The sequence below is a fragment of the Rattus norvegicus genome, chromosome 8, assembly GCF_036323735.1.
Source record: "Rattus norvegicus strain BN/NHsdMcwi chromosome 8, GRCr8, whole genome shotgun sequence".
Classification (NCBI taxonomy): domain Eukaryota; kingdom Metazoa; phylum Chordata; class Mammalia; order Rodentia; family Muridae; genus Rattus; species Rattus norvegicus.
In genome coordinates this window covers 104,290,977-104,312,938 of record NC_086026.1, presented here as the reverse complement: position 1 = coordinate 104,312,938, position 21,962 = coordinate 104,290,977, and the positions used below count along the sequence as shown (strand labels likewise).

General features: G+C 40.8%; 1 protein-coding gene across 2 annotated transcripts in view; it reads right to left on the bottom strand.

The window, feature by feature from the left end:
• Slc9a9 (solute carrier family 9 member A9) overlaps window positions 1-21,962 on the bottom strand; it is a 563,666-nt gene that overhangs the window by 363,006 nt on the left and 178,698 nt on the right. For both annotated transcript variants that reach the window (XM_063265800.1, NM_001271438.2), the window contains exon 6: window positions 18,781-18,886. In XM_063265800.1, the coding sequence (XP_063121870.1) occupies window positions 18,781-18,886 (106 nt within the window). The remainder of the gene's footprint in view (window positions 1-18,780; window positions 18,887-21,962) is intronic.

Below are 21,962 nucleotides of genomic sequence, written 5' to 3'. Positions count from 1 at the left end.
TAGATATTTAGGATTGAGAGTTCATCTTGGTGGATTTTTCCTTTGATGAATATGAAGTGTCCTTCCTTATCTTTTTTGATGACTTTTAATTGAAAATTGATTTTATTTGACATTAGAATGGCTAATCCAGCTTGCTTCTTCTGACCATTTGCTTGGAAAATTGTTTTCCAGCCTTTCACTATGAGGTAATGTCTGTCTTTGTCTCTGAGGTGTGTTTCCTGTAGGCAGCAGAATGCAGGGTCCTCGTTGCGTATCCAGTTTGTTAATCTATGTCTTTTTATTGGGGAGTTGAGGCCATTGATGTTGAGAGATATTAAGCAATAGTGATTATTGCTTCCCGTTATATTCATATTTGGATGTGAGGTTATGTATGTGTGCTTTCATTCTCTTTGTTTTGTTGCCAAGACGATTAGTTTCTTGCTTCTTCTAGGGTATAGCTTGCCTCCTTATGTTGGGCTTTGCCATTATTATCCTTTGTAGTGCTGGATTTGTAGAAAGATATTGTGTAAATTTGGTTTTGTCATGGAATATCTTGGTTTCTCCATCTATGTTAATTGAGAGTTTTGCAGGATACAGTAACCTGGGCTGGCATTTGTGTTCTCTTAGGGTCTGTATGACATCAGTCCAGGATCTTCTAGCCTTCATAGTTTCTGGCGAGAAGTCTGGTGTGATTCTGATAGGTCTGCCTTTATATGTTACTTGACCTTTTTCCCTTACTGCTTTTAATATTCTTTCTTTATTTTGTGCGTTTGGTGTTTTGACTATTATGTGACGGGAGGTGTTTCTTTTCTGGTCCAATCTATTTGGAGTTCTGTAGGCTTCTTGTATGCCTATGGGTATCTCTTTTTTTAGGTTAGGGAAGTTTTCTTCTATGATTTTGTTGAAGATATTTACTGGTCCTTTGAGCTGGGAGTCTTCACTCTCTTCTATACCTATTATCCTTAGGTTTGATCTTCTCATTGAGTCCTGGATTTCCTGTATGTTTTTGACCAGTAGCTTTTTCTGCTTTACATTATCTTTGACAGTTGAGTCAGTGATTTCTATGGAATCTTCTGCTCCTGAGATTCTCTCTTCCATCTCTTGTATTCTGTTGGTGAAGCTTGTATCTACAGCTCCTTGTCTCTTCTTTTGGTTTTCTATATCCAGGGTTGTTTCCATGTGTTCTTTCTTGATTGCTTCTATTTCCATTTTTAATTCCTTCAACTGTTTGATTGTGTTTTCCTGGAATTCTTTCAGGGATTTTTGCGATTCCTCTCTGTAGGCTTCTACTTGTTTATTAATGTTTTCCTGTGTTTCCCTAAGGGAGTTCTTCATGTCTTTCTTGAAGTCCTCCAGCATCATGATCAAATATGATTTTGAAACTAGATCTTGCTTTTCTGGTGTGTTTGGATATTCCATATTTGTTTTGGTGGGAGAATTGGGCTCCGATGATGCCATGTAGTCTTGGTTTCTGTTGCTTGGGTTCCTGCGCTTGCTTCTCGCCATCAGATTATCTCTAGTGTTACTTTGTTCTGCTATTTCTGACAGTGGCTAGACTGTCCTATAAGCCTGTGTGTCAGGAGTGCTGTAGACCTGTTTTCCTCTCTTTCAGTCAGTTATGGGGACAGAGTGTTCTGCTTTCGGGCGTGTAGTTTTTCCTCTCTACAGGTCTTCAGCTGTTCCTGTGGGCCTGTGTCTTGAGTTCACCAGGCAGGTCACTTGCAGCAGAAAAGTTGGTCTTACCTGTGGTCCTGAGGCTCAAGTTTGCTCGCGGGGTGCTGCCCATGGGCTCTCTGCAGCGGCAGCAACCAGGAAGACCTGTGCCGCCCCTTCCGGGAGCTTCAGTGCACCAGGGTTCCAGATGGCCTTTGGTGTTTTCCTCTGGCGTCTGAGATGTATGTACAGAGAGCAGTCTCTTCTGGTTTCCCAGGCTTGTCTGCCTTTCTGAAGGTTTAGCTCTCCCTCCCACGGGATTTGAGTGCAGAGAACTTTTTATCCGGTCTGTTTCTTTCAGGTGTCTCAGGCAGGGGTCCTGCCGCTCCTGGGCCCTCCCCCACGGGAGCCCAGAGGCCTTACACATTTTCCTCTTGGGCCAGGGGTGTGGGCAGGGATGGGCAGTGTTGGTGGTCTCTTCTGCTCTGCAGCCTCAGGAGTGCCCACCTGACCAGGTGGTGAGGTCTCTTTCCCACGGGGTCTGGGAGCCGAGCTAGGTAATTATTATCGTTGATGGCTGTGGTTGATTTCTGTGCCTTGCTCTCCTGCTGAGCCAGATTTCTGAGTTAACTAATGTTTGTTTGTTTTGGTGTTTTGCATTTTCTAATTCAAGTCATATCCATTAAGTCATTTATTTTGATTTTTATATTAAAAATTACTATAGCTTTATTTTTTAATAATTTCAACTCTTCCCCATGTAATGATTACTCTGGCCGTTTGTGAGCAGGTCTGTCTGCTTGGAGTCTGATTTTCTAGTTTTGCTCCCCTATACAGTTTATCTGATCTGCTATATAATCCACAGTTTCAGTTCAGTCTTGCTTCTAAATAGGTTCTTCTTTCCCTGGGTGTATTAAAGCTCCCAGTTTGATGAAAAGAGAAAACGGACTTAAAAAGTGGACAGAGTCTAAGGAGACATAAAAATCTCCCTGAGCTATATCTGATGGATGTTCCAAGAGCAACATTTTTCCATCAAGAATTTTATCAGAATTGTCAATAGAATAACACAGTTTCTTTTGTACCTTTTTTCTTATGAACATGACAAGACCAAAGATGAATGGCTACAAGAGTAGGCAATGTCTTCCTATCTCAGTGGTCACCTCTCACATCAGAATTAGTATTCAAATGCTTCCAAAACAAACAGTTAAGGATAGAAATGAAAAGAGGGTAAAAAACAAAAACCTAAAGCTGTAAACGTTGTGGTAAAGAACTAAATTAACACCCTCAACTATGATACAACCAATGCATTTGTGACTGGACTTCTGCCTACTTTGTGTGTTCGTCTTCCCATTCTTCTCTGCCCCATGTCTTCTACACTTTCAATCCCCTAACACTGTGTAGGAGAGAAGAAACGTTGGAGGGGAACTGGGGCAGCGTTACCATCAGACTACTCCCTGCTAAGTAGGGGCAGTGAGTTCCCTGGGGCAAGTTTGATCTTCACTGTCAGGATCTCTAATTTCTTCTTGTTGTTGTTTCTTCTTTGCACACAGCTAGTTAACAAACTGTGACCAAAAGCAATCAAGAACAACCAACCAACAACCCTGCATCTTGGGCCCTAGCATTTATACACCCTCTGAAAAGTACCCAGAATTCCAAACAGCACATACTCGCAGAAAACTATGGTCAGATGGCAAAACCACGCTTCTGCCAGAGCATGAGGCAAATCATAGTCAGCTGCTGTGGACAGCCTGAAGCAACCTCAAATCCCACACCTAGGATTAAAATGGAAACCTATTCTTGTATGTCTGTGTTTTTCAAAGAAACCAAAATCCTCACTACAGCATTTGGTCACATTTGACTAACAGTCATTTGGAAAATAAGTCCTTTGGCCTGGGATATAAAGTTCATGTATTCTTGAATTCCATGTCTCTATCAATACCAAATGAAATGTCATTGTAATTCTGATATGACAGGGGAATTCAGCAAATAGTGGTCTGGATTCCATGTCTCCTTTCACATAAGAATCTACTAGGTGCCTCCTCTACTAGGTTTGAACTGAGAGGCATGATCTGGCTAACCCATGGAAAACATTTAAATTGTGAATGGATTTCTTCCCTTGCCTTAAAACACTACCTGCCATTCCAGCAATGGAAAAAAATGATGTATATGTGGACCCCTGGGACAGAAAAATTGATAAGAGCTCCCAACTTCTTTCTCATAAACAACTGATATTTTAAAGCTATTAGCACAGGAGTTGGGCATTCAGGGACAGTTCATTTATCATCCATTGGCTGGTGAGGGTGCCAGGCCTTGCAGTCAGACTCTGAAAAATGGGTCCCGTGTTCATCCACTATTGCAGAACAGCTGCTCTTTCCTAAAGTTTAATCAGATTTCCTCAGCATCGCGTGCCCCAGGAAGGCAGAACTCACATCAGACCTGTAATAAGCCAGCCATGTAAGTGCATTATAAAAGCCAGGTAACATGAACAGATTATATTCTCCAGGCCAAGAGGGATTTTAATTTGGTCCAAAATTATGGCTGAATATTAACTTGAATTCTTTTTCCTTGAAAAAAAATTATAGAAAAGAATTCAGAAGTGAGTGCTTTAAATAAAAGATATCTTCTGATGTGCAGAATGAAGGCAAACTTAAGTTTGTTACAAATAGAGCATGTCTCATGATGAGAAAGTCTTAATGTAGAGCTCCTAAAACTATAGAGTTTTGCCTTTTTTACTAGGTTGCTCTCTTTGCCCCCTGGTAGGAGAGCCTTGACTTCCTTCATACTCTACGCCTATGATATTCTACTAAAAATTCAGCATTTAGTATTTTGTATCACAATGTGACTAGAAGCTCATAAGTCTTTGAGAACCTTGTCTCACATAAGCTCAAAGTCAGGGTATGTTACTGTCTTATCCAACCAGCTACCCTGCATAGACTACCATCTGCTGCCAGGCCCAGTCCTATCAATGTATGCCACACATTGGTCATGGCAGTCAGAAACCAGATACTGAAGGACACTAGCTAGAGACAAACAATGGTTATACATAATGACAAAGGTACGGTGCACCGATGAAGGAGTGGCTGGTCACAGAGGGATGGAGAAAAATCACAGAACTGAATGCTGCAGGTCGTCATCTCAACTTTGTGCAGCGGAGGAAGGATTGGACCTATTTATCTTGTCAAACTTTGGAGTAGTTTTGGATTATCCCAATATTACTGTGTATTCAATTGGTGGTTGCCAAGGACTTAAATCTTCCTGTCTCATTGAAAAATAACTTCTTTTGTATGATGATGAGGATAAAAATAACCAACCAACAGACCAGTTGATCTCTCTCTACCTATCCCCATGGATACCACACACACCTTTGGGTACTTATTTGCTGCCAGGTGCAGACAGGATGCAGGAAAGACGCTTGTATCATCCGTTCTTTGGGACTCTTGAAGTCCCAATGGCAGAAATTTGCTGTGTTGAATTAATATAGTGGATGCTGATTAAGTATCCTGCATAGTTTGACTCCAGGAAGAAATTGAACCTACCACACCAGTATGGGTATTCTCACCATGGATTTGTAATTTCTTTTGTTAATTATAACCGCTCTGGTCCTACCTGGGCCTCATGTACAGAGTGCTTAGCGCATCTCATTCTCTTACTGAATGGCTGGTATTTCTGGGCTTTGACTAGGGTGGAACCTGGGCCCTCTAAGCAAATGGACAAATTTTCAAACTGAGGGCTAAAATGAACGTGAAGCTAGTACTATCTAGTGACAAGATGTAAGCAGAAGACAGACCAGCTTCCTAGCATGAGGTACCATTTACACAGTCCAAAACAATGATAGTACCTGCAATTTCACAGCAGACTTCCATTAGTTCCAGCAACTCTGCATAAAGTAGAGAAGTAGGACCTGTGGGCAGATCCTTTTGCACCATTTTGAGAAGTGTCGGGATAGGTGAAATCTGAAGTGTGATGACAAATAGGTCTTTGTTGTGTCTCTACTGCGTGCAGCTTATCTCTTCCCCTATGGCTACTTAATGTTCACTGTCTTTGAATACTGCAGTGGACTTTGGCGTGACTTTCTACTCAACTCTCCCCTCTCCATTCACCTTCACTATATCTGCCACAGTTATTCCTCATTTTGATCCATAAATATTTCTGCCAATATCTTAGTCTAATATCCTTTGCTCTTCACTTCTTACTGAGTTCAGCTGCTTATTTCTACTTAATTATATCCCTTGGAGTATCTATAGCTGATGATACATAGATAGTAAGCTATATTTGAAAGTATATTTCATTTTTATTTTTAAATCACATTTTTGTTGAGCTTGGGTCCTGGGCTGTTGGTTATTTCCCAGAAGACCTTGGACACATTTTTTTCTCTTGATGCTTTTACTCCTAATGAGGACACTATTCTCAGGCAAATTGTGACTCTGAGTGATCTTCGTATGGAGAAACTGATCTTACTTTCTGGTTGCTCTTACTATTTGCACTTTAGTGGTCTCTCGTCACACTACACTTTAATCTATTAATTCCTCTCCCCATCTCTCTTTGTACTCCCTTAAAGGCCTTTTATATCTTCTTCTTCTGATTCCTAATTAATGAATCCCTGTAGGGTCAAATGCACATGGAGAGGCAGGGAAGGGGAAGTCAAAACAACTAAACATGAAAATGTTTTGAATATAGATTAGTCTCTACTCAACAAGCTATAAATACTGTGCGATATCTCAATTTGCATCCTTAACTCTAGGAAATTATTATTCCCTATCTCGCCAAACACTGCTTCACATCATTTGCTTTCATTTCTCCTGAAATTTTTACCGATGCCTTCTGGATTTCTTCCTATGCCGTCATTTACATTTCTTAATCAACTTGTCATATGTTTTAAGCCCGTGCTACATTCATTCTGGATCATTTGACAACTTCATCTTCCACTTGCCAGTTGGTTGATAATATGACATTTATGCCATGCATTGAGTTTTTAATGTCAATATTTGCATTGGCATTGGCCAAGCTCCATATTTTGTATTGAGCACTTCTTTCCTGGCCGTTCTGGTTCCTCCTTTGGCCTTTTCAGTTTTCATATGCCCATTTGATAAACTTCCTCAGACCCCAGGCCTTCTGGGTGCTTGTCCCTTTGAGAACCTCTTCTCTTTCTGATTCCTGGTTTTCCTCAGGTGAGGCTATGTCCTTTGGTGGCCTGCTCCTTTCGTGTGTTTAGTTCTATTTTTCCTGTGGGATTTCCACAGCCCTGACTATGAAAGAATCACTTTGGAGCAGAATTGGACTGTTTTAATGGTGAGAGAAGAGAAACATTTAATGGTGTGGGTAAGAACATTGTTTTAATTGTCTTCAACACCTTTTTCTGTTGATATATTGAGTTGCATGTCAGATTTTTCTTCCTGGGCCAAGGCTTTTGATCTTTTGAACTCCAGGTCAGTGGCAAGATTCGTCACTAGTTCTTAAGGTTGGCGGAAGAGCTGATAAGACTGAAGGAGAACTCAGGAAGCCTGGACCTTATTCATTTTTTTTCCACCCAGGCTGCATTATCAAAAGATGGGGGCTAGGACTCCACTGCAGAGCCTCTGAACCTCCGTGATAGCATGTGCCCCCACACAGTGGGCCTTTTCTGTTCTTGCTGTGATTTTTTTTATTGTTTGCAGCATAGAGAAGTTATTTTTATATCTCTCAGTTCCACATGCAGAAAAGAACGTTTGCTTTCTGAGCTACATCATTTCTTCAAGCTTAGAGTGAGACAGGGACATTTCTGCTTCACTTCAAAGCACCAGATCATGGTGATTATTGAAGCTAGGTTGAAGCTAGGAAAATAACCAACCAATAGACCAGTTGATCTCTACCTGACCCCATGGAGACCACATACACCTTTGGGCAGTATTTGCTGCCAGGTACAGACGGGATACAGGAAAGGCTGCTTGTACCATACATTCTTCAGCTGATTTCCTCTCACAAATAGAGCACAAGCCATCAGCCTGAGGGTGGGACCACAACTCAGATCTGACCAATCACTACATCCTAATTTCCTTGGAGTACTATGTGATCTTGGGGAAATTTTCATATGTTGGCAATGCCAAATGGAGGCTCTGTGATTGATATGCAAACTACAGGGAGAATGAAGTGTTGTTTTGAGTGGAAAATTACAAACATGGGGAAAGAGCCTTTCCTGATTCACAGAGTAAGTCATGTATCTATAGGTGTGAGCAAAGATAAGCTTGCACCCTAAGAATGAGGAAGATGAGTGAAAAGCCACACTGAATCCTTGAGCCCAGCATGCCCCAGTGGGTTCAACCCAGAAGCAAAAGCCAATGGATTCCCTTGATTATATTAATTTTAATTGGGTTTTTGTCAAATACATCTGATACCAATGAATTAGAGTTTAATGGAATTGAGATAAAGAACCATTGATATGGAATCACAGTATTTATTTTTGTTTCATAGATCATTTTGTCATTCTTGATTCAGTGTGAGCAAGCCAAGTTTTCCATCATGTGTCTGAGTTCCAAAGAAGAAGCAAGAAAATCATAGATCTAGATCTAAAAGTCAAGAGATGGACCAGAATCACTGGATAAAACCAAGGTTAGATTTGAAGAGATGTTAAGAGCTAGGGGTAAAAGAAATCCAAAATCATGGTCAGGAAACAGGAAACAGAGATCAGGAATGAGTAAGACCCAAGAGAGCAGCAATGGATAATGGGCAGTACCACCCTGGGAATGTCTGACTTACAGTCATTGTTAGCTGAGCATGGTGGCCTTGGTCCTATATAAAGAGCCCAAGGAGCCTTTCCCATTACTGCCATGTGATACCATCTAGTGTTTCAAAAATGAAATAACCAAAGAATTGATTGCCTGGACAGGAGTCTTTGGGCAAAATGAGCCATGCATTATTTTTCCTTTAATTATGTAACACAAGACTATTTATCTAGACAGCCATCAAAACAAATGTGATTCAGGCTGATATCAGTTTCCAAGCCCAAATTAACTTTTGAATCACCTTCAGTAAGATGTGTCAAGACATAAGGAACTTATTTTTAAGTTAAGCAGATTCATGAGAAGTATGTCTCCAGGTTTTGATGGCAGTTTCTGCTCACCCTATCAGCATGTATATCTTCTTATCACTCCTGTGTTTCCTAGGAGAAGCCAATGAGAGACTCAGAGCTAATGAGAGTTGCTAAGAGGGCTTTCCAAAACAGTTGGAAGAAGCATAATAAAGACTATCAAATATACATCCTTTGGAAAAGCTGTTAATGAGAGGATTAATAAATGCCTCCATCTGCACCTGAAAAGACCCTAATTGATTCGGTCTGTAATTATTGGAGAAACTGCCAAACAATTAGTTTGTGCTATGGGGACAGAGAAAGGTCTAACTTACCACTAAGGAAATTGCATTCTTCTTGGAAATGATATTAGCATGACAATGAATGGGATTTCCTTAGGGACCTATTTTTATATCTAAATTCTACAGTTCTTCTGAATTAACTGTTAAAGGAATGTTAAGTTTTTTTATTCACATTAAATCCTGTGATAGTTATTTGCCCAGCTCACTGAAGGCAGAGATGGGTGACTAAATTCAGGAAATGGATAGCTTGCAGGTACAGGTGCTGGGCACATTTTATTGAGTTGCTGGGTAGTAAGTATCTCAAGGTTCCTTTTAGTTCCTTGGTTGAGTCTCACACTATCCCATTAGCTTTCATGTTAAATTCCCCTTAAGAAGCATGGGTCTTAAGGAGTGTGGTCTTTCAAAACATCACTTGTGGATAAGTGCCAGGCATTCTCTGGCATCACACTTTCTGTGACATTTTCTAGCAAAAACGTCTAAGCAGCATGGTACTTTCCTTTAGAGGGAGAAAATTGCTACTCCATTTCTCTCTCCTTTAATGAGCTGCACTGAACTTCCTTATCAGTATTTGCTTTACAAGGAATAAAGGCACTTAGTGTGTATTTATTACCCTCTAAGAGCCTGCTCTTTAAAGAGGCCCTTAGTTTATTTCTAAGAAAACTTGAATGCCTTTATACACTGTGGAATTATTTTTAAAAAAAAAAAATGTTCACTTTGAACCTTTAAATTATATTTGTATCAAAATAGTATATATTTTGTATATGATATGTAAGTAATTTACACATAAGCAATGACTAGCCCATCACTATATCTTCATAATTATAGGTAAAACATAGAGATAACAAAATATGTGATTTGAATATATTATAATACAGGTAATTTGTGGTTGTTGTTTTTGTCAATTTGATTCAATGTAAGGTCACCGGGAGGAAATCTCAACTGAGAAAATGTCTCCACCAGATTGGCCTGTAAGCTTGTCTGTAGGGATATTTTCTTGACTAATGAGTGATAAGGGAAGTGTAGACAGTGTCACACCAGTGCAAGTGATCCTCTACAAAAGAGTAAACTGAGCAAGCCAAACAGCAGAACTCCCCCATGTTTCATTTCCTGCCTCCAGGTTCCTGCCCTGACTTCTCTCAAGGACGGATTGTGCTCAGAACATGTAAGCCAAATAAACCCTTCCCTCCCTACGTTGTTTTTGGTAATGGTCTTCATCACAGCAACAGAGAGCTAACCAGGATAGAAACACTACATAAGGACATATGTGTCCACATAGAGTTGGTAGTGTTTTGTTTTGATTTGATTTTTGAGACAAAGTCTTATTGTATAACTCAGGCTGACCTTGAATTTGATTTGTAATTGGCTGGAATTCTATAGCCAGTCTAGATATTACTGTGTATTTCATTTTCTTAGCATTTACTAAGTACTAGTACTACTATTAATTAGATAGAAAGAGTATAAATTTGGTTTGTCTTACTTAAAACATAGTATGCATATTCTTTTACATCAATATTTTTCTTTCTCTATCATTTTTGAAGTGTGTGAGATGACTGTCATAATGCCCAAAATTTGCTAAATCACCTGCCAACTATTCTACATACCTTCATGGCCTCAAATACTTGTTAGGATAATTTATAGAAGTGGAGTTCTTTATTAAATGACTCAAAGCCTAATGACCTAGTAAATAATGCTAAATTATCTTTGGAAATATTGTATCACTTTTCTCTTTTGTCAGTAACATAGTGGGGCTCCAATTTCTCAAACGCTAGCTCTCTGGGTATGATTTGGCATCTTGAGTTCTTAAGATTTCAAGATTTGCTAGTTAAAAAATGATATGGTAGATGTTGGTAGGAATGATAAGATAAATTAGAAACATATTTCTATCATATAAGTCTTCCTAGATTATAGAGCTACAGAGCTTTGTCCCCTGTGATGCTTTATTTCTTGCTTGGGATAGTTTTCTAATGCAAACTAAATAACTTACAATTTGCAGATAAGCAAACAAATTCATACCACTATTCTGGTGTGTTAAGTTTTGTTGTGTTTCTATCTAGTATTTAATTTTCTTCATTCATGGCAATTTTACTTGAACAATAATTCTGCTTTTCTCATTTCATCTTTGTAATTACAAGTGAGGCCACTTAAGGCCCTAACCACCTTGTCTATGGTTACCATGGGTTGGTGAGGCAGTGTCTCCCTTGCCTCAGTAGACATACCAAAATTACTAACCGTTCTAGAACTTACAAGCTGTAGCAAAACTTAAGGCTGGGATGATGACGCATTGGACCTTGGGTTCTTGCTCTGTTCTGAAGACTGAGGGAGGCAGTCGCCCCCTATCCAAAAGAGGGAACTACCATGAAGGAGCTGAGTGAGGAGGGAGAGCCCTGCTTGTTTTGTGGGGCCCTTTCCTGAGCTATTCCTATGGCTGCTGTTCATTTACATCAGCTCACAGTCTGTTTGCTTACAACAGTTTGGGTTGGTTCTGTGAAAACTGAACTGATTGCACAGTTAATTAATGGGAACCCTGACACCAGATTTGACTTCTAATTGTGACTTCTTTTGACTCCGCCATGCTGACTCTGAAATTAATGTCTTTGTTCAGGATTCGAGCACATACACCCCCTTTAGATCTCTTTGCTCTGTCTTCTGCCTCCTTTCAAAGTCTATTTGACAACTTTTAGAAAGGTAAATCTATCATGTAGAATTCATTCATTTTGAGCCAGTGTGCAGACACTTGGAAAAGATATTACTATGTACTAGAAATAATAGTATGGGTCAGAGATAAGCTAATTTCAGAACTTTTATGTTAATGGAAGTTACTTTTATTTCAGGACAAAGAATTGCTGGATCATTTTTAACCATAGAAATATGATACAGCGCTCATCATCTTGTGCTACATAGGAGAGATGGGAAAATCAAATTCAATTATAAATTAATTATCTGAAGTTGAGAAGATATTTAACCTAAGAAATAGTATTAATTATATTTTTGCTTCATAGACTATCAAAGAAAAGCATCTTTAATAAAAAAATGTAGCTAAGTACTAGAGCACACTATTGTCATAATATTAACAATTAAAAATGCAAAGTATTAAATACCTCGGTATGACTTTAACCAAGCAAGTGAAAGATGTGTATAGGAAATTCAAGTCTCTGAAGAAAGAAATTGAAGATGATCTCAGAAAATGGAAAGATCTCCGATGCTCATGGTTTGGCAGGATTAATATAGTAAAAATGGCCATTTTACCAAAAGCGATCTACAGACTCAATGCAATTCCCATCAAAATTCTAATTCAATTCTTCATAGAGATAGAAAGAACAATTTGCAAATTCATTTGGAATAACAAAACCCAGGATATTGAAAACTATCCTCAACAATAAAAGGACTTCTGGGGGAATCACCATCCCTGAACTCAAGCAGTATTACAGAGCAATAGTGAAAAAACTGTATGGTATTGGTACAGAGACAGGCCAATAGACCAGAGGAATAGAACTGAGGACCTAGAAATGAACTCACACACTTATGGTCACTTGATTTTTGACAAAGGAGCCAAAACCATCAAATGGAAAAAAGACAGCATTTTCAGCAAATGGTGCTGGTTCAACTGGAGGTCAACATGTAGAAGAATGCAGATTGATCCATGCTTATCACCCTGTACAAAGCTTAAGTCCAAGTGGATCAAGGACCTCCACATCAAACCAGACACACTCACACTAATAGAAGAAAAAGTGGGGAAGCATCTCGAACACATGGACACTGGAGAAAATTTCCTGAACAAAACACCAATGGCTTATGCTCTAAGATCAAGAATCGACAAATGGGATCTCATAAAACTGCAAAGCTTCTGTAAGGCAAAGGACACTGTGGTTAGGACAAAACGGCAACCAACAGATTGGGAAAAGATCTTTACCAATCCTACAACAGATAGAGGCCTTATATCCAAAATATACAAAGAACTCAAGAAGTTAGACCGCAGGGAGACAAATAACCCTATTAAAAATGTGGTTCAGAACTAAACAAAGAATTCACAGCTAAGGAATATCGAATGGCAGAGAAGCATGGGATGTTGGCCCAGAAACCGGGAAAGGGAATAACAATTGAAATGTAAATAAGAAATACTCAAGTTAATAAAGAAAAAAAAAGAAAGGATAGAGGGAAAAAAAGAAATGTTCAACATCCTTAATCATCAGGGAAATGCAAATCAAAACAACCCTGAGATTCCACCTCACACCAGTGAGAATGGCTAAGATCAAGAACTCCAGCGACAGCAGATGCTGGCGAGGATGTGGAGAAAGAGGAACACTCCTCCATTGTTGGTGGGATTGCAAACTGGTACAACCATTCTGGAAATCAGTCTGGAGGTTCCTCAGAAAATTAGATATTGTACTACCTGAAGACCTAGCTATACCTCTCCTGGGCATATACCCAAAAGATGCCCCAACATATAACAAAGACACGTGCTCCACTATGTTCATAGCAGCCTTATTTATAATAGCTAGAAGCTGGAAAGAACCCAGATGCCCTTCAACAGAGGAATAGATACAGAAAATGTGGTACATCTACACAATGGAGTACTACTCAGGTAACAAAAACAACTTCATGAAATTTATAGGCAAATGGATGGAACTGGAAAATATCATCCTGAGTGAGGTAACCAAATCACAGAAACACACATGGTATGCACTCATTGATAAGTGGATATAAGCCCAAATGCTTGAATTACCCAAGATGCACAGACCACATGAAATTCAACAAAGGTGACCAAAATTCGGATGCTACTCCTTCTTTAAAAGGGGAACAAAACTATCCATATGAGAGGATAGGGAAGCAAAGTTTGGAGCAGAGACTGAAGGAATAGTCATTCAGAGCCTGTCCCATATATATATATATATATATATCCACCAAAACTAGATAAGACTGATGAAGCTAAGAAGTGCAGGCTGACAGGAACTGGATATAGATCTCTCCTGAGAGACACAGCCAAGACATGTCAAATGCAGAGGCGAATGCCAGCAGCAAACCACTGAACTGAGAACGGGACGCCCGGTGGAGGAATTAGAGAAAGGTCTGAAGGAGCTGAAGGGGCTTGCGACCCCATAAGAACAACAATGCCAACCAACCAGAGCTTCCAGGGACTAAACCACTACCCAAAGACTATACATGGACTGACCCTGGGCTCCAACTGCATATGTAGCAGTGAAAAGCCTTGTTGGGGCACCAGTGGAAGGGGAAGCCCTTGGTTCTGCCAAGGTTGGACCCCCAGTGTAGAGGATTGTTGGGGGAGGCGGTAATGGGGTATGGATGGGGAGGGGAACACCCATATAGAAGGGGAAGGGAGGGATTAGGGGACTGATGAACAGGAAACTGGGAAAGGGAATAACATTTGAAATGTAAATAAGAAATACCCAATTTAATAAAAATGGAAATAAAATAAAGCATGGGAAATCCTGCAGAAAAGGAGGAGGAAGAATTGTAAGATCCAAAGAGGTCAAGGACATCATAAGGCCATTGCCCACAGAATCGCCTAATCAGGGCTCATAGGAGCTCACAGAGACTGAACTGAAAATCAGGAAGCTTATATGAATCTGATCTAGGCACTTTGATGGCCATTGAAGAAGAGGTCATTGGAAGCCTGTTGTAAAAGGCTTTAGAGTCCCTGCTGAGGACCACACTTGCCAAAGATTTGAGTTTATTGAAGTAGTCCACATAAACCAACGGTTTTGTTCTTCTGCAACTTTATTTATCCATGGTCAAATCCAATGAAAATATTTTTTAAAAAGTTACCAAAACCACAAGTTGATAACTTTTAAGAGCTTTTTGTTATTACGCATTGCTGTAAGTGTTACTGATAATCTCCTACTTCACCTGATCTATGAAGCTAAACGTTATCATAGCTCTATGTGTATAGGAAGGAAACATTGCATCTGTACGGTTCAGTATGACACTTATGAGCATTTATGAAAATCTTGAAATGGAACCCTTGTGGGTAAAGGAAAAGGCTATCTATGTATACCTAACTTCACTTCCAAATTTACAAATTTTGTTTTTTCATGATGCTTGCAAAAGAATAGCCCTGTAGCTATTCTTTTAAAGAAAATGTTGATGGTGGGAGTGGAGCCTAGCGCCTCATTACATCCTAGTCAAATGCTCTACTACTGAACTACACTCCAGGTATTTATCACTGTTCTTAAGCTTGAAAACCACCCAAAGGTGGAACTAATAATGGCAGAACACAAAGGAAGTTTTTCGTTTATTCTTTTTACACACACTTCAAGTATGTGTATTCTGCTTCAAAAAGTTACTCTCTGGAAGGCAAATATGCATGAAAATCCAATACCAACAGGAAGGAACTGATGGGGTCAGGGAGTCCTGGCTCTGACTGTGAGCTGGTGGACCCTAAAGGAAGTTACTGGGGCGAGAATTGGAAGCTATTTCTCAACAGAACCAGAAGCTTGGAGAACAACTTAAGAAGAGGGATTTTAGTGTGAGGTCTTGGGCCTACCACCTAGAGACTATAAGTGTGCTGTGTGTGGTTCAGAGGAAAAGAAAGAAGAGGGATAAATAAATTGTTAGTGAGAAACTCAGGGGAAAACTTTTATGTGATATTGAAATAGAGCTTCCCCAAGGGAGGTGGAAATGGTTGGAAGAGAGATAGAGATGAGCCTTCGAAAGAGACACGAACAAGAAATACCAGGAAGAGATCATTATCTAGCCTCTACAGAAAGATGAAGATCATTATGTAGGGTCGAAGGTGGAGCAGGCCTGATTCCTTCCTGTAGAGAGGGCCTCAAGTCCAATTAGACACCATTGGTTACTCCCAAGATACAGGTTTTTTTTGCCACTATTGCAGCATTCAGCATGCGTGTCTTGCAAGGCTGCCGCAGTAGTAGTTGTTGGCAGACTTTACAGCTGGGTAGGTCCACTGATTGTTTTTTCCCTTAGCATCTTGCATACCACCTTCTGATACTATGAAAGTTAGTCCTCAGGGAGGAGACTTGAAGTACCAGCTCAATTTGTCCAACCTAGCTAGCTATCCACGGCTGGATAAGTCATAGAAACTGGAAGAGAAATTACTACTGTAATTTTCTGTTTTCTCATGTAATCTATCATTCCTTTTCTCCAGCCAGCTCCTTCCATGTTCCCTTACTCCATCTAATTCATGACCTCGTCTTTAGTTTACACACACACACACACACACACACACACACACACACACACACACACCTCTACTGAATCAATTTAGTGTTTAGTGTTAGAATAATTTCTAATCCAATCTCTGTTTTCTAAATACTTAAAATCTGCAAATGAATATAGCTCTTACCCCTCATCAAAGACGTTTCTTTTGAGATAGATGGAGACTATTAAAATTCAAAGCTGGTCAAAATGTGGAGGATAAGTGACCATGGGGGGGTGCCAAATTCAACTGACATTAACTACATAACCCTTAATTCTTAAGGCTCAAGGAAAAAATCACAGAAGAGGGCATAGCAAAACTATAAAAGCCACAATGCCCTCTGTGAAATAATATCTTCCAGACATGCCAGGGAAGCTGCACCTATGAGACCTCCATATGGTTGCTTAAACCTGCCTAATGAAAAAAACAATGGACATCCCAGTGTGGATGAGGGATATTTCACAAGGCCCTTCCCTTAGATAAAAGCTATAGACAATCAGTGGATGCGACAGAGGGAGAATTAGTTTTCTCCAGGGAAAGCCCTGATTGGCTCTCAATCCCAAGTGGTCAGCCTAAACACTAAACTGATTCAGTAAGTTTTGTGTGCATGTATGTATATTTATGCATACATACATATATGTTTATATTTACGCACATATAATATATATAACCAAAGATGAGGTTATGAATTAGAGAGGGAGTAGGAGGAAAGGGAAGGAATGGAGAGAGGGAAAGGAGGGAGTAGGGGGAAAAGGAAGGAGTTGGATGGAGAGAGGAACGGTAGAAATGATGTATATGCAGTACTCATTGCGAATTCTCCAAAAACAAGTATAAAAAGAAATGAGTGAACAAGTAAAAAGACAAACACACGGAAGACAGCATAAGGGGAGAAGAGGCAAGCCATAGGAAATGCCGGGGCATAGAGAGGCCAGAGCTTGGCTATCACACACACACAGTTGGCAGTCCAACAGTAATGGAACTCCTTGGCTTTCTGCCTCACAATGCCACAACAGCAGAGCTGAGGATGGCAGGGCTTCACTAGAGTGTCCATTGTTTCCTGCCCAGAGAGCAAGACACCTTGTCATGATATGGAAATTAGATACGTTTTGTCACTGTGACCAAAATACCTGAAAGACACAGCTTCAGAATGAAAAGATTAATTTTGCATGGTTTCAGAGAGTTTGCTCTATGGCTGACTGACCCATGTGTGTAGGGAGCCGCAGATAGACTTGAGGTGGAAAATAAACCATTTCTAAGTGCCCCGGGCTTATACCTAACAGGGCAACACTCATTCCCAAGTCCTTATTTTTAATGGGAACCACTGTGAGTGGGCAGAGGCCAGGCCTGCCTTAGATAGAGCAGCGTGGGTCTCCCAACTCTTTTGTGCTTTAGTGGTTTTGCTTGACATGGCCTTTTACAATTTGGCAGCTCAGGAAGCAAAAAGGAGGGACTCAGCAGATTTTCAGGTTTGTTCTTCAAATATTCCTTTAATGTTAGTATTTCTGGGACAGGGAATCTCGGTGTCCTGATTAATTGTTCTTGATGTTTTCCTTCCAGGCATCTTTTTGCATTTGTGAGTCTGACCATGGCTTCTTGTTCTTATTCTTACAAGCTGGTAGTTCCCTGCCACACAGAGAAAGCCTTGCCTCTGTGGCCAGGTGAACATGGCTGAACTCAGAGGCCACTTTGGAGGGAGGAAGGCACTTTAAGAAATGTCAACTAGCAAGTGAAAGGGAACTGGAGCACTAGCTAGCAGGGCTGCCAAGCTCTGCCTGCCTCTCACTCCCCATTCTGGGTTCTGCCTTTAAAATCTTCTGTTATTCCACAATACATTTTCAACTGCATTTGAGGTAATTAACACCGGGAATAGAATCCCGTTGTCACATTTAATTATCAGATTGCTGCTTTCCTTGGGAATATCTGACAGTTTCACCCAAAATGTTGGTCTTAATCTAAAACCGCAGAGAGACCTCTGACACAGTGAAAAGCTGCCCGAGTGGCATTTATTAAATATAAATGGCTACGCGACTAAGGAGGAGGCAGAGAGAGGGTGTCAGGTCTCATCTTGGGAAGAGACCCCTCAGCACAACGGGAAATCACATCTGCTCTCAGCTGAGGGAGCTTCAGGGTCACATGCGCGCGATGGGAAGGGTCTATTCCCTGTGCTTGCCTTAACCGGCTGAATCTGCATTGAGAAGGTAAAATGTTCTGACCCTGAGTTCCAGGTCCCCATCTGCCCAAAGTTTCAGAGCTTCTGTCAGTCTGCTGTCTGGAACGCAACCAGTGGGAGGGAAATACTAAGTGGCATTGATTTGAAAAGAGGCAGCTCATTTCCGTGCATCTTAGGAACCTTCATTGAATCAGCTAAATATATGCACTGAGGAAAAAAATCTGATACCCTCTGGGTAGTGTCTTGGAATAAGCTGGGAGTGTGAAGGCCATTAACAGTATTAAATATTAGGTGCCTAATGAATTGTGCCTGTTATTAGAGATCTTCTGTGATAACAACTCCTTAAAAGCTACAAAGGGCTGTTTCCTCTCTGTCATAGAGAGAAGACGGGATTAAAGACACCAGGAATTACCTCCAGGAGGAACCATAGATAAAGGAATTCTTGATAAGACCTGGTACTTACTATGTGAGGACTATGGCCACCGCATCATTCAGCACGCTCTCCCCAAACAGCAGTGTGTACAGGTCAGGGTCCACGTGTAGCTCATGGAAAATGGCCAGCACTGTCACTAGGAAGACACATGTAAACATGACGAGTTAGTTAGGACATAGCCACAAAGTGTGTCTTGGTTGTGGTGACTTTTACAAAGCATTCATTAAATACTGATAGTCCCAAACTCACCCACCATACCAACATGAGATCTTCATTCAAAAACAACAGATTGTCATTCCCCTAGCCCCCTGCCCCGTGAAGAAGTTACTTTCCAGAGATGCCTCTCTCTGCACACCTGACCCACCATTTACTGCTCTCCACAAGTCACAATGGGCTTGCTGTGACTTTCTAAACACACTGCAGTTTCTCACCTTTGGGGGACAAGGGTATTTGACTCCTAAAATCGTAGAAATTCCTTTAGCATCTACTTCTACCATTGCCGCATTCCTCATATGTGCTCCACAATGCGCGCGCGCACACACACACACACACACACACACACACACACACAGAGCGAGCGATCAAGAGAGAGAGAGAGAGAGATGCTTCCAAAAATCCTTTTCTTTGTTCTCTAAGAGTCTTGAGAGAGACTTCTTCCTAATCCTCTGACTCCTCAGCTTTGAGCTAGATCATTCTTTTATGAGCCTAGCATCCGGACCAAATCACAGACATATAGAAGGAACTTAGCTCCCTGGGAAAAGGGTCCAATTTGTAACCTTTGGTATTTATTTGACCAGCATACAATAATTATTTGATAAATGGGTCAAGGAATGGACAAATGAATATTGTTGCCATAGGCACAACCAGACCCTGGCTCTAGTTCACTCTTGAGAACATATTCAACCATGAAAACAGACTCCGGGTTCTCCAGAGCAGGACTCACTCAGTTACTGCCTGCTCTTTAGAACTGAGCCTCTGTGAATCTATCACAGCTGTAAACGCCGCACACTGATTATCTGTGCTCCTTAAAACCTCCTGGTGTCTCAATATTTGAAACAGTTATGCAATGTACAATAAGCACCCATTAAGAAAGTGACCCATTGAATTGATACAAAATGATACCTACCCCTGGGCGGTGGGGAGGCAGAATGGGTATTTTCATTCTGTTCTTTTCTCTCCTGTTTCATGAAGCACAAGGACAATATATGTGCCGTAAACAGAGTGCTAGTTGGGTTTGGGGGTGGGGTGGGGAAGGAAAGTGAGTTAAGTGTGAAGGTTTTGCAAGTAATCAAGAAATCTGGAGGTTGCTCTGTCTGCCACAGTAGGAAACAACTGAAGGTCTTTAGTAAGACGGTTGACACATTCTCATTTGAACTTGGACATAAAGCTCAGCCAGCAGAACAGAGACAGGATAGAGAGGTGGCTCAAGGCCTCCGTAGTAATTCCAGTAAATGATGGGTTTTACTGGGGAGGAAAGGGAGAGGTGGGAAGTCGGGCTTTAAGCACTGATGGCCGAGCACATCTATCATTGCAAGTGCAGATGGCCCAGTGACCACAGTGCTTATACCTGACTTATTTATCAGTTTTCATCTCCCCGGCCCCACGGTACTGTGCCACAGTGCAGCGTGCTGCCTACTGGCTGGATAAGTGAGAGTGTTGTGAGGACAGAGAGGACAGCACCCCCATGCTACTTGAAGAGGAGGATTGGTGGGCCTTCTTGCTTGAGAGATAGAAGAGATTATTCCAGACCCTGACTTACTATAAACACAATGAACATGCTAAAAATAATGTATGACATACTTGAAGATGACAGGAAAGTAGTTGAATGTTCCCATTATAAAACAACAACAACAACAACAAGAAAATCAAAAGGTTGATGAGTGTGTGAAGTGAGGCATGTGCTAATTCGCATGATCAGCCTTCCTACTGTTCATGGGCATAAAACGTATTACATACTATAAACACAGATAAGTTTTACTTTTCAAAGCATTTTATCTTTCTTTAATGCCCCTTTTAAAACAAAGAAACCACTGCTAGGATCTAACAATAAAACAAATGAAGGGTGTGTGTGTGTGTGTGTGTGTGTGTGTGTGTGTGTGTGTGTGTGTGTGTGTGATAAATTGGCATGACAGCGGGCCTGATTCCTTTTTAAAAACCAAGGATAGCATCAGTTTTATTGTTCAAGTCCAGGTAAACGCCAGAGATATACTCTCAGCCCCTGAGTACCTTCGAGCCATTTGCTACAACAGACAGCCTCTGCAGGTAGAGATGGGAGGGTCAGAATTCATCTCTCGTAGGTGATCTCTTTCTCCATCTCAGGCTTGAGTCAAAAGTCTAACCAAAGCAACGAGCTTTCAACTGAAGCTTTAGTTAACAACACTCCTCTTTCCTGGGACCTTGAGGAATAAAATATAAGTTATTCTTTAGCAGAAAATTCTATCTCTGCAGTTCAAGTGCTTCTGGGTATATTAGTTCCTGAGCCCTGAGGATAGCTTGTGACCCATCTCTACTCTCGGGAAGGTTTCCTAGGTTTATGTGCTACTTAAGGCTTGGTTTCTTATTCTAAAGTTTCTACTCATTGATATCCACTCTGTTTTGTGAGATGAATTCAGCATTTTTTCCCAAAGAGAGCATAAGGCTATTTTGAGGAAAGTATTTAGCTGTATATCCAGTTATGTTCAAAAGTGATCTGACATTCCCACAATTCCTCCTGAACAGAGAACTGAGCCCTGCTTCATAAATGATATCCCACACAAAAGAGAAAGCTATTACTTGGCGAATTCCTATCTTCCCTGTGAAGAAGCAGAACAACTTCAGAATAAAGCCAGCTATAGTGCGTCCTGGACGAGGGAGCATTTTGTCAGGACAGCAAATGAGTTGAATAGGTGAGTCAGGGAATTAGCCACCCACTCTGCTCCTGAACTTGGAGCTTTTAAAAGAACTCATTTAGTTAGTTCACAGACAGCACTCAGTTTTACACACAGTGCCCTACATGCTTAGCTGCACTGTCCCAGTTTAGATTTTCTTGAAACAGCCACAGTGTAATTCACAGCGGGCCCTCCTCAGATCTTGCTGGGTTGGGGAGACTAGCCCTAACTCAAAGCTAGGCTAAAAATAATTAGTACTTATTGAAGACGAACCTTTTGTGACTGCAAGAGAACATTTTAGATAGCAAATATAAGAGCACATAGGGAGGAGAGAGGACATCATCA